Genomic DNA, 17,037 nt, shown 5'->3' with positions numbered 1-17,037 from the left:
TGCTTTAGCCCACTTACAACGAAAAATAAAATCTTGTCCATGACCTGTAGCATGTTAACACTATTGGAAGTAAAAAAATATATATATATTTTCTTAATAAAGCTCTGACTTGTATTCTGAGTCTGTGGTCTGGGAGAGAGTCTGTAACTCTGTCTGCAACATACAGTAAATAATGACCAATGTTGGGCAGTTAATTATATAGTTACTTCTTCAAAAAAGTAACTGAGTTTTGCAAACAACAAAGTGTTTTGCAGCTGTTTACCTAAAAATGCAGCCAAGGTGTTTTTTAAATAAACATTTCAAACTATTTACAGAACAATCAGCTGTTCTGCATCAAATCTGATGCCACACAAATTATTTGTGCCGCTCCAAAAATAATTTGTGTCCACTATGAGATGAAGGAGAACAACAGCCTGATACCTGCAGGCCTGACAGCAGCAGATGTGTCACTGCTGTAACACCTGTAACACTCAGCAGGCGCCTCATTGTTCTGACACACACAACAACACTATTGACTACACTACACACTAACTACACACTAACTACAAACTAACTACACACTAACTACACAAGATTTGCGCTAAACGTCTCAAGTCTCTCACATCTCAAAACACGCCGTCACTCCTAAAACTTCCCCCCTTCCTAAACGACTAAATGCCATGTCTGGACTGTGGGATAAGGTGGCATCGTTCTGATCCCATACGGGAGCAGCCAGTCACTGACTAACACTGCAAAACTGAATTGTTAAGGTATTTACTTTAATTTCAATTCAGGTTAGATTTTTTTTTTTGTGCGCGACGCAGATTTTCTGTGTGCAGAGACCGTGCCGGCAGTGCGCAGCTTAGAGGGAACATTGCCATGCAGATGGTTGTCTGTCTCACTGTTTGTCCTGTGATAGGCTGGTGAGCTGTCCATGGTCTACCTCACCTCTCGCCCTATCACACCTGGGATAGCCCCCCTCCAACCCTGATGAAGATAAGAGAATGGATGGAGTGGATGTTGTTTTAAATCCATTGTCTTTATTAAAGCAGTGGAAGTCTTGATCTCCTCCCCCGACTCAGCTTGAATCATGGGGATGTTCACCGTCTTAATCTTATGGAGCCTGTAAAATGCAATGTTTTAACAGCTTGACAGAAGAAGTCACCAGAGCCAACATTTTCAATGCTTTGAAATATAAAGTTCTAACATATCAAAGACCTTCTAAAAGTCCAGGCAAAGGATTAGGTTATCACCAGGGCATAGAAATGTTGATTACAGTGAGTTTTTCATGAAACCAGATTGGGTTTCATCAATGATCGGCTCCAGAAAAGCCAGTGTTGAGGCAAAAATGTTGTCGTCTGCATTCAATTAGGTCTCCAGTTATCAATAACCACATTAGGTGTGGGGATTATGTCTTCTGTTAGTGCAGGAGATAAAGAGCCTTTTCCAATCCTCTCTAATATAACGTCTAGCAGTAATGGAGCTAGCTCTTCAGAGAAAGGTTGCTAACCATCAGTTCCAGGAGATTTATTAGTTTTAAGATGATCAATCGAGGAGATGATAACTGATAAGCTATCACCTCATCATAAAAAACCTTCAATCATCTTGATTTTTCTGCTTGACCTTGTTAAGAGAGTTCATAAAAGATGGTTGCTGAGAATGAAGAAGCAGAAAGTTAGCGGCCATCCAGGTCTTTATGTCTTTAAGACATTCCTGCAGTTTAACTCATTGGTGTGTGTTATCTGGCTTCATGGACAGATAGAGCTGGGTGTCATCTGCATAGCAGTGTAAATGTATGCTATGTCTTCTAATGATGCTGCCTAAGGGAAGCATGTATAATGTAAACAGAATTGGTCCTAGCACTGAACCTTGTGGAACTCCATAATTAACCTCAGTGTGTGAAGAGCACTCTCCATTTACATGCACAAACTGGAGTCTATTAGATAGATATGATACAAACCACTGCAGCACAGTACCTGTAATACCTACAGCATGTTCTAATCGCTCTAATAGGATATTATGGTCGACAGTATCGAACGCTGCACTGAGGTCTAGCAGGACAAGCACAGAGATGAGTCCACTGTCAGAGGCCATAAGAAGATCATTTGTAACCTTCACTAAAGCTGTTTCTGTGCTGTGATGAGCTCTGAAACCTGACTGAAACTCTTCAAATAAACCATTCCTCTGCAGATGATCTGTTAGCTGTTTGACAACTACTCTTTCAAGGATGTTTGATATGAAAGGAAGGTTGGAGATTGGCCTATAATTAGCTAAGACTGCTGGGTCTAGAGATGCTTTTTGAGTAAAGGTTTAACTACAGCCAGCTTGAAGGCCTGTGGTACATAGCCGATCATTAGAGATAGTTGATCATATTTAAGATCGAAGAATTAATTAATGGCAGGACTTCTTTGAGCAGTTTTGTAGGAATGGGGTCTAAAAGACACGTTGATGGTTTGGAGGAAGTAATTATTGAAGTTAACTCAGAAAGATCAATTGGAGAAAAAGAGTCTAACTTAACATCAATGGTACTAAGAGTAGCTGTAGATAATATTACATCTGTGGGAGTAAATTAATCCTGGAAACAGTAAATCTTCTTCTGTGAGCCTGACATTACAACCTCCTAGCTTACAATAAAACAGATGAATCCATGGCGAGAGTCATTATGTTTTTAGTTTAGAGTTTATTATGTGATACAAACACACACTCTGTTCATACAGCAGATTATCTAATACACACCTGAAGTACCAAAGAAAGTTTAAAGTATAAAACTGTCACAGATTTCTGAATAAACAGGAGCACACAAGTACATAATGACTTCAACATTTAAAAGAGATTTAGGTTTACAACACGTTCAGTTTACAGAGGTGATCAGATTTATTGATCCAGAATCAATAAATAAGCATCACTACTGACTGAAATAGCTCATCCAGACATCTCACACTCACAGTGAAAGGGTTAAAGGTCATTCCACTGATTTTACACACGTTACTCTCAGCTTGTCGCCTCTGCAGAGGTAAAGTTGCATTATGGGACATATAGGAAATGAAACAGCTGATCGGGAGGATGCTGGGGTGGGGGGGTGGGGGGGTTCTGGGTGAGCTGTGACAAATTACAGACTTATTTTATAGACCCAAGCTACACCTGGTCTATGTGTGAGCTACACCCGAGCTGCACTTTCTCTACACCTGAGCTACACCTGGTCTATGTGTGAGCTACACCCGAGCTGCACTTTCTCTACACCTGAGCTACACCTGGTCTACGTGTGAGCTACACCCGAGCTACACTTTCTCTACACCTGAGCTACACCTGGTCTACGTGTGAGCTACATCCGAGCTGCACTTTCTCTACACCTGAGCTACACCTGGTCTACGTGTGAGCTACATCCGAGCTGCACTTTCTCTACACCTGAGCTACACCTGGTCTATGTGTGAGCTACACCCGAGCTACACTTTCTCTACACCTGAGCTACACCTGGTCTATGTGTGAGCTACACCCGAGCTACACTTTCTCTACACCTGAGCTACACCTGGTCTATGTGTGAGCTACACCCGAGCTACACTTTCTCTACACCTGAGCTACACCTGGTCTATGTGTGAGCTACACCCGAGCTACACTTTCTCTACACCTGAGCTACACCTGGTCTATGTGTGAGCTACACCCGAGCTACACTTTCTCTACACCTGAGCTACACCTGGTCTATGTGTGAGCTACACCCGAGCTACACTTTCTCTACACCTGAGCTACACCTGGTCTATGTGTGAGCTACACCCGAGCTACACTTTCTCTACACCTGAGCTACACCTGGTCTATGTGTGAGCTACATCCGAGCTGCACTTTCTCTACACCTGAGCTGCACCTGGTCTATGTGTGAGCTACATCCGAGCTGCACTTTCTCTACACCTGAGCTACACCTGGTCTATGTGTGAGCTACATCTGAGCTACACCTGGGCTACGTGTTAATGAAGTGGACCCAGACTTCACCTGAAATTAAATTCTTCCTAGGACTTGGACTACGTCTAGTCTACAGTTACGCCACATCTGGCTACAACTAGTCTACACCTGTCTTACACCTGGAATCTAACCTTACTTCACACCTGAACTACACCTAGTCTACACCTGGTCTACATTTGTATTCTTATAGGGTGGCCTGGATGTGAAGTATAATGGGTGGATCAAACCAGTCTACAGGTGGACTCTGACCCCGGACAGGACCTGGACTTTAATCCCACCCAGGACCTGGACTCTGATCCACTCAGGACCTGGAATGATGAGCTCGACCTGGACCTGGACTCATGAGCCCGGCCTGGACCTGGTCTTTAATCCACCCAGGACCTGGACTCTAAACCTGCCCTGGACCTGGACTCCACGTTTCTGGTTTCTGAGAGCTGGATCTGCTGCTTTGGCCATCATGGACAGTGGCTTGTCCCTAAGACGTTGGTGCTGAGAGGCATTCAGAATGACTTGCTTTCATTCAGGGCAGGTACAAAGCTGCAGAAGAAACAAGCAGGTGAGTCACATGGTCAGAGGGCCTGTTACCTGAGGGGCAGGTGGATGTTTGAGGGGGTGGAGATTGTGGAGATTGTTACCTTTCTTTTGCTTGTACCGCTGGGATAGCATTGAGAGAACCAGAGCGAGCACCAGAACCAGGAACACAGACACTGATCTGCAGATATAGAAACACAGTTAGCTCCACCCCTTCAAAAAAGAACCAATTGTAATGCAGATAAAACTAAGTCCAGCTAAACATCCAATCAGAAGCCTTCATCCGTTTAATACAAAAACACAAACAGGAAGAGAAAACACTGAGCACTAGTAGGTTAAAAGGATCAGATGAAGGAAGGAATCAATAACAGATGAACAGCTCATCACAGAGTGTTGACTGATTGATTAAAAAGTGATTAGAGGCCACTTAATAATTACAGGAGAGTTATCCTTACATCACACTTAGGATGATCCACATTTCACCAGGGAAGACTGTGGACGAGAAAAAGGACAGTGATAAGAACTTCAGGTTCCTCTCAAGCCGTGTGAAGAAGAAGGATGAACAGGTGAGCCTACCAGGAGGTCCAGCAGTGGTCACCGTGGTGACTGTCACCGTGGTCACAGTTTGGTTCCCGCACACAGCATCAGTCCACTGCGTGCACTCAGATAGAGTGTCCCGATGTAAAGCTGGAGGACACATAGGAGGACAAATCAAGCAGTGACTGATTGCAAATAGGTAAGTCCAGCCCTTTTACTGAAAGTGTTCTTACCCGAGCAATCAGTACAGTCTTTGCACCCGATCCCTACAGTCTTGGAGCAGTTCTTCACTAGGAAGAAACCTGAGAGACACACACATGAGCTAAGAGACATGCGCAGGTGTGCACAGGTAGATCTGTTTGAGTCAAAGCTTCAGCTGCAGGAGAACACACATTAGGACTCCTTACCTCGTGCACAGGTGGGACAGCTCCCTGCAACCCCTTGTACAAAGGTCATCTTCACCAGCAGACATGCAATGCTCACCTGGGATAAGACACATAGACAGTTGGACAACAAAGTGTCAGGTAAGAAGGGCATAACTATAGCGCACCTGCCTGAGCTATACTGAAGCTATACCCTGAGTATACCTGAAGCTAAAGTCCTTTCTATTAGCCCAATCTGCTCTGTCCTGTAAGGTAACAAACACACCTGGACAGAAACCAGATTCAGCGATCCAACTTTAGACACATGTTCACCTAATCTTAATCTGTAAACAATCAGTTCAAACCCTGTTGCTAGGAGACAGAAACAAAGTTCAACAAATGTGGATTCCTGAGAATGAGGCTCCACCCCTCTGCACGTATCAGCAAAAAACGAGCCAGAACAAGCTGATCTGATCTGAGGAGTCACAAATGCTCACAGACCATATCAGACCAGCGCAGAGCAAAAACCACAGACCAGGCACCTCCTGTCATGGACTTCCAGAGAGTGAAGAAGTCTGAACTGCATTAAACGTGTTTAAATCTGCAGTCAGTCGTAAAATCAGAGAAAAGTCTTCATCTCAGGACTCCTTTAACCCTTCACCTTCCTCCTCCTCTGACTTCATGTATCTTCAGTGAGCTGGCACTCCTCTCTTAAAGCTGTACATGCTTGTCCTTGTGTGCGCTTTCTTCTGCTCTCAGACTTATTCAGGCTTCCTGCCATCGTCACCTGCCCAGCACTCACCTGCAGACCGTCCATGTTGTCGTCTCCTTGCTGTCACGGTGTGAAGTGATCGAATGAGTGACCCTGCACGCTATGACCTCTTTTATACTTTTGCGCTCCACTTTAAGATGAGGAACACTCCTGAGTCATCACATTACATCAGCAAAGTGGGAGGGGCAAAGAGTTCCTTGGAAGGACTGTTATTGTCTGGGCAGAGCTCTGGCACTAACAGATGCAGTGTGACTGTTTAACTGAAGCTTTATTGTCATAAAAGGTGTAAATTGTTGTCTCTGAGAGACCTTTAATGACAGGAAGGAGACAACATGGGCCAACTCTACCTGTGTCCAGCTGTCCAGGTGCTCCTAGCAGTGGGGACTAAAGGTGATGCTGACTGAAGAGAGTGTTTTGTTACACACTCAGGTAAATGTGCAAACCTGTCAGGAATAACTACTTTCACCTGTTCAGACTGAGATCACACAGAAATTCTTAGACTCCTTTTATATCAAAACAAACATGTTGGTCCAAGACTTCTGCAGGATGCCACAAACGGTAGAGCGCCAAGATGAGGTCACTTCCTGTGAAGTATGAGTGAGCCTATCACCATTACTGATGGATGGCTAGTTTGTGTTGGTCTGTTTCAAAAAGTGCTTAAAGATGTATTTAGACTCTTAAAGTTGCTAAAAGTGCTTTGTGGCGGTGAATGAGCCGACAACAGCACGTTTTTCATTGGCTGGCTTTCCACCTGCCCTGCTTCTGTAGCACACACACCACACCCTCTCCTCAGGTCGCAGCAACATCTTTATCAGGCGACACATGAATAGATAATGGGGCCACGCGTGCGAGTCCGCCTCCCTGACATCACACCCTACCCACTGCTCCACCCCTGCCCTGCAGCTGAGCCACACCGCGCCACACCTTACCCTGAATGAGCCAGCGCTCTTTCACAGAGTTAAAAATATCAGCGAGTGACTTTGCCCTTTCAGTGGACATTTAGCCCACTGCAGTAAAGAGAAAGTTTTGTGTTGATGGATCTGTCATCATTAGTCAGATAAAAGCTGCGTCTTGTAAAGCAGCGAGGAGTCAGAATCACTGTGAACTCTACAGACGCGCTAAAGGTCACAGACACAGGCTCTGAGTGGACCCGAGGTCTGGTTTCCTGATGAGTGTACCTTACAGCAGCAGATGGTTTGGATCTGCTCACTGTGTCAGTGCAAACATCTGGATGTGATAAATATTTACACACAGTTTCCATGGTGTCTGTTTGCAGACGTGCTCTTTGTTTCATCACACTGTGTGTGTTTGTCCGGCTAGACCCCAGTGGAGCCTTCAGTGCAATCATATCTATCTAACATCTATCATGTGAAAGGAGAGTCCTCTTCACACGCTGAGGTTACTTATGGAGCTCTGCAGGGTTCAGTGGCAGGACCAATTCTGTTTACATTATCACATATGATGTGTTTCTGGTGGCTTCACACGGGAACGGTTTGCAGCCGAGTGTGAAGCGCTGGGAATGAGAATCAGCAGCTCCAAATCTGAGGCCATGGTCCTCAGCTGGAAAAGAGTGGAGTGCCCAGTCCGGGCCGGGGACGAGTTCCTGTCCCAAGCGCGGGTGTTTAAGTATCCGTCTTGTTCACGAGTGACGGGAGACTGACAGACAGATTGGTGCTGCAGCTGGAGTGATGCAGATGCTCTACCTTAGAGATAGAAGTGAGGAGTTCGGGCGTCCAGCAGGGGCTCAGAGTAGAGCCGCTGTTCCTCCACATTGGAAGGAGCCAGCTGAGGTGGTTCGGGCATCTGACAAGGATGCCTCCTGGGCGCCTCCTGGGTGAGGTGTTCTGGGCATGTCCCACCGGGACGAGGCCCCGGGGCAGACCCAGGACACGCTGGAGAGATTATATCTCTCGGCTGGCCTGGGAACGCCTTGGTGTTCCCCCAGATAAGCTGGAGGAGGTGGCTGGGGAGAGGGAGGTCTGGGCCTCTCTGCTTGGGCTGCTGCCCCCGCGACCCGGCCCCGGATAAGCAGAAGTGGATGGATGAACTGAATATTTTTGCTCCTGGAGCATTCGCTGGTGTTCATGAAGAATGGAGGAAGCTCGTTTCTCTGTGTGTGACTGAGCAGTTCTGAACCACAAAAACACAACGACTGAAGATATGAGCGGTTGTACAGCTCACTGAAACGTGTCCTCTCTCTGTGGACAACATCTGGATCTCTGACTCTGCAGCTCATCACGTGGAGCTGGAGAGAAGGTGTGACAACAAACAGCTTGCAGTAAATACAGATCCTGGTCACAGCTGACATTGTGTGTGTTAAGACTGATCCCTGATGAGGCTCCATTGCACTTAAAGTACTTAAAGCACTTAAAGTTCTTAAAGTTCTTTTGCTCCGAGAGCTTTTAGGCTTTACTTCCCTTTTTGTAACGTTTCCTGCTGAGCCTCTGTGGATAAAGGGGGAATTAAAAATGTGTGAGGTGACTCTCAGTGTGCTGAACAGGTTGTTTTTACAGCATTCATGTGTGTGCGTGAGAGATGCAGTGTGAGTGAAACTGTGGGATAAAAGCTGCTCGTTTAGAGCTGAAAATAGTTCAGGACGAGTCCTGACAGGTGCAGGACGGCTGCAGGCGTCAGTGAGAGCAACAAAGAGTTTGGCACCTCGACTGGGAGAAACCTGCTAGGTGAGGACCAGCTTTACCCTGGCTTCTGCAACAGGGCTAATTGTAAACAACGATCTGTTACCAGAAACAAAGCAGGTGTTTCTAGGTGTCACAGGCTGGGCCTTTTGAATTTTATTTTGGATTGCTGAGCTTCTCGTGTTAGGTTTGTGATTGAGGGTTATTCTTATTTAGGTTTTAGTTGAGGTCAAGTCGTTTTTGTCATCTGTCTCCTTGTTTTTCTGTTTGGTTTCTTGTCATGTGTTTCACGTCTGGTTTAAGTCTCCATGTTTCCTGTTTTATTTTGAAGAGCTCATTGTTTTGTTTCTACTTTCTCCTGTGGTGTGATCATGTTAATTTGTGTCAGCTGTGTCCCCTCCTCACCTCCTGTGTATTTATTCTGAGTGTTTCCATTCGTTCCTCATCACGTCAAGTGTGTATCGTTCCCCATCATAGAAATCATAGTTAATCTATAGTTTCATAGTCAGTCCATAGCAGTCTAGTCACAGTGCAATAGTTTTGATTTATCAGCTCAAAACAAACGCTCGCCTTTGGTTAGAATTAGCTCCGCCTCCCGCCTGTGTCCACACCTGGGTCCTCCACACCGTCTGCCCCCCCACAGACCGTGACACTAGGAGGCTTTGTAAAAATGTGAATACAAACAGAATACAGTGATTTATAAATCATCAAAGCCACATTTTATTCACAGTAGAACAGAAAATATGTCAAATATTTAAACTGTGAGCTCATTTTGAACTTGATGGAAGCAGCATTGCTGATAAAAGGCTGTAAAAGTCAGTGGTACTGAACAGAAACAGCTAGAGGAACGTTTATAGCCAATCAGAGAGAGGCCAGGTTTCTCAGAGGTAAAGATGAGCACCAGTCTGCAACAAGCTGTGGATTTCCCACTAGAGGACTCTTGTGATGACACCCTACGATCAGCGTTCGACCAAGTGACGTAGAGCTGACATTTGCACTGATTAGAGACAGGCTGTATCAGGTGAGTCATGACACCACACTGACATCAGCATTTCACCAGAGCACATGGGAGATACTGCTGTTTATTACTTTATATATTTTTTGCACATAGAAAAAGTGAATGGCGTTGTCACTTGGTGTTGAGTATCACTTCCTGTTCCCACGAACAGTGGTGTTTTTGCTGATCTGTGTAGCAACTTTAATTGAAAACTCATCACTTCTTGTTCCCTTGTGTGATCTCCACTCGCTTCAGCCAAACCACACTCTCTGTGTATTTGGGGATTGGCCAGCTTAGCTTAGCTCGTAGCTGATTCGCTCTGTGTCAGGTGTTAATCAGACACACCCTTGACACACGCTCCAGTGCTAACAATGATTTCTTTAGATAAAACATGATTCATACAAACTTTCTGTGGACGATCAGTAATAAATCTGATCCAGTGAATCAGCCCTGGAGTTAGCCTCGTCTTAATTAAGTGCTGCAATAAAACCTGTGTCCTCATTGTCCTCAAAGCTGAAGTCAAACCAACAAATACAACTCTTACCTGAGCATCTGTTTGTCGTAACTGATGTGCAACGGTATCAACTGAAAGCAGCGCTGCATCTTCTTTCATTTCACCCCCTTTGTGGCTTAGATGCCAACTGCGTAGGGTCCACCTGATCCAGCAGAGGTAAGATGTTTACTGACCACTCGCTACGTAAATTCAGTAACCTGTCAAAGCGTGACTATCCAGAGTTGGGACGGTGAAGAAGAGTTGCAGTCCTACATGCCTCTCTGCAGCTCGCCTGTCAAGGCGGGCCCAGAGGCCAGCACGTGCACGTGGACCTATGAAATGCAGTTTTTAACGTGTACACAGACTTTATTCACAAAATACAGATGAGGAGAGTTTATGTGGGGAGATGTGCACAGAATGTCACAGCTACTAACTATTCACAGGGGAATAATCGAGGTGTGGGAAACTCGAGCGTGGCTCTCTGGAACAGACAGAGATGGTTGATTAGCTGAGAAACCGAGGATGTGGACAAACAAAGCAGTCTCATCTGATGTGGCTTACTCTGCAGGCAGTGTAACGGCAGTCTGGCAAGGAAGGAGTGGCTAGCAGGTCCCGCGGGCATGTGGTGTGGATGTTAGCCGGACAACTCGGAGACCAGGCAGTTAAACAGAACAGTCTCCCCAACTACCACAATAGTAGGACAGCACCCCCTACTGGTGCCATACCACAATAACCAGGGTTGTTACATCAGGTGGTGAGTGTAACATGTTGACTCATGTGTGTATCAGCCACTAGATGGCACTGTGTTGCTGCAATGTGTGCAATTCACTCGCGAGCAAGAAGCTCCAGAGGAAATGGAGAGGTAGACGAAATAAAGTGGAATCGGAGCAGAGATTGGTGTGTGCGTGCAGTTAGTAAGAAGCTCGGTATATAGACAAAAACAAAACATGGTGTCAGAAGTGGGATTCTACGCAATCCCTCGCCGTCGGACAGCGCAGACATGGAGGCTTACGGCGTTCCCACACCGCGTATGGATTGGGACTCCAGCAACCTGCCCGAGGCATGGCGGCGTTTCAAGCAGCACGCCGAGCTAATGTTCGCTGGTCCTCTTCGGGGGAAGGAGGAGGCAGATAAATGCAGCTACCTTCTTCTATGGGTCGGTGAGAAAGGACGGGACGTCTACAACACGTGGACGCTCACCGCAGACGACTCCCGAAAGCTTCAGACGTACTACGATAAGTACACTGATTACATCATACCGAAAGCTAACCCAATCTACGCCCGATATAAGTTCCATGAAAAGATGCAGGGTGAAAATGAGACATTTGAACAGTTTATTACAGAGCTGAAACTGCTTGCTAAAGACTGTAGGTACCCAAATACAGATGAAATGGTCAGGGATCGCATTGTATTTGCCACTAACTCGCCACACGTCCGAGAAAAGCTACTCAGCCAAGGCGCAGAGCTCACGCTAGAGAAAGCTATAGATATAGCACGATCACACGAGCTAGCAAAGCAACAGCTAAAAACTATGGGTCACTCCAGGGGCCAAGAAACTGTGCACGCCATCGGCAGGAAATCGCACAGACAAGAATATCAAACAAGAAGCGTGAGACCAAAAGAACACGCTAATGCAACACTAAAAACGTGCAGCTATTGTGCCGGACAACACAGTAATAAAGACACCTGCCCAGCAAAAGGGAAGCAATGTGCAAAATGCAAGAAAATGAACCATTTTGCGAGAGCATGCAGGTCAAGACTCCCTTCGCAGACAAAAGCCCACCTCAAATCAGTACACACTGTGAGAGAGAACATAGAAATGTCAACTATGGACACAGATGAGGACCAAGACTGTTTCTACATTGATAGCATCACCATAGAAAATGAAGGAAGAAATGATGAGCAAGCATATGCAGACATGCAGCTTGGTTCCCCCCCACAGACAGTGAGGTTTAAAGTTGACACTGGGGCGCAAGCAAACACAATTCCAGCTAACATGTTCCAGACACTCTTCCCACACGTGACACTGAAGCCTGTCACACACAAGCTCACAGATTATGGGGGACACTCACTCAGCGTGGAAGGAAAATGCCAGTTAAAATGCAAACACAAAGACAAGACCTGCACGTTGGAATTCCATGTCGTTAACACAAGCGCCCCACCTGTATTAGCAATGAAAGCTTGCCGTGACCTTAACCTGGTAAGGATCGTGATGGCAGTGACGGAGGAAAGAGGCAAGACAACCAACAGTTCACAGGCAATACTAGACGAATATGCAGACGTATTCAAAGGGATAGGAGAATTTCCTGGTGAATGCAGTTTCCATGTAAATCCAGACGTTGCACCCACAGTCAGCCCACCTCGTCGGATTCCCATTGCTCTGCGAGCCCGACTCAAAGACGAGCCCGACAACATGGAAAGGAACCAAATCATATGCAAGGTCACAGATCCTACGGACTGGGTGAATGCACTTGTTGTCGTGGAAAAACCCAAGACAGGCAGACTCAGAGTATGTCTGGACCCCAGACCCCTCAACAAGGCTATACAAAGACCCCATTACCCTCTACCCACCTTGGAGGATGTCACCACAAAACTTGCTGGGGCCAAGTATTTCAGTGTTTTGGACGCCAGATCAGGCTACTGGGCCATTAAGCTAAGCCACGAATCATCTCTGTTAACCACATTTAATACTGTGTTTGGCAGGTACCGCTTCCTCAGGTTGCCATTCGGCATAATCTCAGCTCAGGATGAGTTCCAGCGACGCGTGGACGAGACCTACGAGGGCCTGAGGGGCGTGGCAGCCATTGTGGACGACGTACTGGTCTTCGGAGAAACCAAACAGGAGCATGACGACAACCTGAGGGCCATGCTGCAGCGCAGCAGAGAGAGAGGTGTAAAACTGAACCCTGACAAGTGCACCATCTGCGTCAAAGAGGTCAGTTACTTCGGTCACACATTGTCACACGAAGGACTGAAACCAGATCCACAAAAAGTAAAAGCAGTCCAAGACATGGCGCCCCCACAGAACAGGGCGGAATTGGAAACAGTGCTGGGGATGGTTAATTATCTAGCAAGATTTGCCCCACACCTGTCAGAGATAAATGCTCCGCTCCGCCAGCTGTTAAAGCAGGACAGTGAGTTTGTATGGGACAAGAACCATGACAGAGCCTTTCAACGAATGAAGGAGCTGATCACTAGAGAACCAGGCCCAGTTCTCTCCTTCTTCGACCCCAAGAAAGCGCTACGACTCCAGGTCGATGCATCCAAAAGTGGCCTCGGTGCTGTGATGCTGCAGGACGGCAAGCCAGTCGCCTACGCATCCAAGTCACTTAACAGCACTGAGCAGAACTATGCCCAAATAGAAAAAGAGCTGTATGCTGTTCTCTTTGGTTGCAAGCGGTTCCACGAGTACATGTACGGTCGACATGTGACCATTGAGTCGGACCACAAGCCACTTGAGTCCATACTCAAAAAACCACTAGCATCAGCACCACCACGGCTACAGAGGATGATAATACAGCTGCAAAAGTACGACATCAGCATCATCCACAAGCCAGGGAAAGACATCCCGGTAGCCGACACGCTCTCCCGGAAATCCATACAGTTCCACGATAAATCACTATGTGACGGGATGGATGCGCAGATCCACTCAGTCCTCAGCAACATGCCTGTCAGTGATCAGAGACTCTCAGAGATAAGAAACGAAACAGCCCAAGATCCTCAGCTCAACAGCCTGAGACGGACCACATTGAGTGGATGGCCTGATAAACGGTCTCAATGTCCGCCTGACATTCAGGAGTTTTGGAACCACAGGGATGAGATCTCACTGATAGACGGGATCATGTTTAAAGGAGAGAAAATGATCATCCCAAAAAGGCTCAGAAAGGACATGATAGAGCGGATTCATTCCAGCCATATGGGTATAGAAAAGAGCAAAAACAGAGCCAGAGACCTTCTGTTTTGGCCAGGCATGGGAAAGCAGATTGAGGAAGCCGTCGGAGCCTGCAGCACATGCCAGAAGAGACAAGCTGCTAACCCCAAGGAACCCCTGTTGTCACATGCAATACCAGAACGACCGTGGCAGGTCATAGCCACCGATCTGTTCACTTGGAACTCGGAAGACTACATCATCATGGTAGATTACTACAGTAGATTCTTCGAGTTGGAAAGACTGCACAGCTGCACTGCAGAAGCAGTGATCCACAAACTAAAGTCAGCCATGGCTAGGCATGGTATTCCAGAGTCGGTGATTAGTGATAACGGTCCGTGCTATGCTTCCAGTAAGTTTCAACAGTTCGCAAAGTCATGGAGTTTCACCCACACCACTACTAGTCCCCATTACCCACAGAGCAACGGGCTAGCCGAGAAAACAGTCCAGACAGCAAAGAAACTTCTGGACAAGGCCAAAGCGGAACATAAGGATCCCTACTTGAGCCTATTAGAATACCGGAACACCCCCGTGGACAACTTAAAGTCGCCTGCACAACTACTCATGAGCCGGAGACTTCGCTCCATCCTCCCTGCAACACCAAAACAGCTGGAACCCCGAGTAGTTTGCCAGCAAACAGTGCGTGAGAGGAGAGAGGTCTGCCAGCAGCGCCAGCAGACTTATTTCAACAGAGCCGCCCGACCTCTGCCTCAACTATATCCTGGCACACCGGTCCGGTTCCGGCAAAAAGACGGTTCCTGGAAACCAGCTGTGGTCACAAGTTGTGCCGACACGTCCAGAAGCTACAACATAACCACAGATACAGGACAAGTTTACCGGCGTAACCGCCGACACCTCCGCAGAAGCAGGAACAGCGTAGGAGGTGAGGAGTTCATTCAACCAACAGGCATCAGCGATGACAGCCCTGTGGTATCTCAGCCCCCGCCTGTGGAGCCCCCTGATAAAGACATTACAACACCTGGATACACGACTCGATATGGGCGTGTTACCAAACCAAGACAGGTCTTGGACCTGTAATATTGTAAAGGGTGCAGGCGGATCGCTGCCCTAAAAAAAACAAACAAACAAAAAAAACAAAACAAAAGCTGTTTACATGTTTGTTGTTCCAATGATGTCATTATATGCATCTGTTTATTATGTTTGTGATATAGCCAGTATTGAGTCGAATGCTATGTTATCAATGGATGTGCTCAGGATGTTATTCCTGTAATTTCAGTTGCCTTAGAAATTTTACAAGCCTGAGTTGTGTTTTTTTTTTAAGAAGGGAGATGTAACATGTTGACTCATGTGTGTATCAGCCACTAGATGGCACTGTGTTGCTGCAATGTGTGTAATTCACTCGCGAGCAAGAAGCTCCAGAGGAAATGGAGAGGTAGACGAAATAAAGTGGAATCGGAGCAGAGATTGGTGTGTGCGTGCAGTTAGTAAGAAGCTCGGTATATAGACAAAAACAAAACAGTGAGTGCCTCGGGAGGGGATTGCTGAGTAGGCTTCATCATCATCATCATCATCATCAAATGCATTCATAAAACACTTTAAAACAACCACAGCTGACTAACGTGCAGTACACTGGAACTATACAGTAAAATGAAGAATAAGAACGACTTTATTGATCCCGAGGGAAATTCTTTTGTCATGTACATGCTCAAAGCAGCAGGAGAGACAGAGGGACAGATGAATAAGATCTATAATATACACAGTAAGAATAGTAGTATACAGTAATATACAGTAGTAGGATAGTGCAAGACATAGTATCAAATATAAATGACTGTATCCTGGAGAATAAAGGGAGTAGCAGCGTGTGATGGGGGATGAAACAAATATTAAATATTCAATTTAATATCTGTTGGGTAATATTGCTGATTATGATACTGGTAATATTGGTCTGAGAGGGAGCAGAATAACATTGGTTATTGGTTAAAATTACATAAGATATAAATAAAAGCCAAATAAAAGAAAACATAAAATTATTACTTTGTTTAATTAATTATTATTAAGCTATTCCATAATTTAGGAGCCGCGATAGAAAAGGCCCCGCCCCCTCTGAGCTTCCTCGTGGATCTCGGTACTTCCAGGAGCAGCTGGTCAGCTGACCTGAGAGACCGACAGGGTGTGTGGGGATGTAGATGCTCAGAGAGGTAAAGCGGGGCAAGACTGTGAAACATTTTAAAAACATGAGAATTTAAAAATGAACTCTAAAAGGCACAGGCAGCCAGGGAGGCCAGCACAGGGGATTCATTTAGAGCCTTCTGTCGTGTTGGAGGCGGAGCTTACATTTATCAGATTAACACCTGAACATGGTCAACATCTCTGATCCAACCCCAGCCTTGTGTTGTCTTCATCTGCTCACTGAGCTCATTTTAACTTATTTCACTGTTCAGGACATTCCTGATGCGTCTTAATGTCACGCTAGCAGTGACAGGAAGTGACCTATACCCTGCTCGTCAAAATAAAAGCTATTTTTTGCAGCATCGAGTCTGTGAAACTTCTGGAATATTGATCAGTTCAGTTAATCAGTCACATGCTGTTTGTGGACTGAGGGTGGCTCTGGAGGAAAGGTCACGGTGTCATTTAAAGGTCAAATGTGAGTCTCCTGTGTTCAAAGCTGCATCACAGCAAAGATTAAAAATGAGTCAAAGGTTCACAGACGACAAGCTCGTGCCGTGTCTTTTGTCCCAGCTTTTCTTAATCCCATCTCACTTTTTCTAACCGAGTTTCCAGGTGTGTCTGAGGCTCCTTTAAAGGTGGGAAAAGTGAGCTTTAATGGGAAAGCTGCTGTGCTGGGCGACTAATGTGAGGCGGAGGGCAGAAGCTGGAGGTCTGGATCGAA

The 17,037-nt window shown here is 46.1% G+C and overlaps 1 protein-coding gene across 4 annotated transcripts; it reads right to left on the bottom strand.

The window, feature by feature from the left end:
• Positions 1-2,639: 2,639 nt before the first annotated feature.
• On the bottom strand, positions 2,640-6,274 carry LOC147333486 (uncharacterized). 4 transcript variants are annotated; one of them, XM_086267896.1, is made up of 7 exons: positions 6,163-6,274; positions 5,406-5,481; positions 5,232-5,300; positions 5,038-5,148; positions 4,917-4,953; positions 4,566-4,642; positions 2,640-4,467 (listed from the first exon to the last, which is right to left on the bottom strand). In XM_086267896.1, the coding sequence occupies exons 1-7, from the start codon at positions 6,175-6,177 to the stop codon at positions 4,451-4,453; spliced, it is 402 nt and encodes a 133-aa protein (XP_086124022.1). In that variant the 5' UTR covers positions 6,178-6,274; the 3' UTR covers positions 2,640-4,450. The 4 variants fall into 4 exon arrangements, with proteins under 4 accessions (XP_086124022.1, XP_086124032.1, XP_086124041.1 ...); XM_086267906.1 differs by lacking the exon at positions 6,163-6,274 and adding an exon at positions 5,586-6,144; XM_086267915.1 differs by lacking the exon at positions 6,163-6,274 and adding an exon at positions 5,858-6,144.
• Positions 6,275-17,037: the final 10,763 nt, after the last annotated feature.

This window comes from Aulonocara sp. 'chitande type north' Nkhata Bay, linkage group LG3 (assembly GCF_057382095.1).
Source record: "Aulonocara sp. 'chitande type north' Nkhata Bay isolate Kocher_YH1m ecotype deep benthic linkage group LG3, A_spYH_male_GT1.1, whole genome shotgun sequence".
NCBI classification, from domain to species: domain Eukaryota; kingdom Metazoa; phylum Chordata; class Actinopteri; order Cichliformes; family Cichlidae; genus Aulonocara; species Aulonocara sp. 'chitande type north' Nkhata Bay.
Note: the sequence above shows the minus strand (reverse complement) of the source record. Positions and strands in the feature narration are given on the sequence as shown.

Coding starts and splice junctions, on each gene's coding strand:
- LOC147333486 (XM_086267886.1), bottom strand. CDS start 5,535: ATGCCCTTCTTACCTGACACTTTGTTGTCCAACTGTCTATGTGTCTTA. Junction 5,301..5,405: donor CTGTCCCACCTGTGCACGAG/GTAAGGAGTCCT, acceptor TGTGTCTCTCAG/GTTTCTTCCTAGTGAAGAAC. Junction 4,643..4,916: donor TGGATCATCCTAAGTGTGAT/GTAAGGATAACT, acceptor CTATATCTGCAG/ATCAGTGTCTGTGTTCCTGG.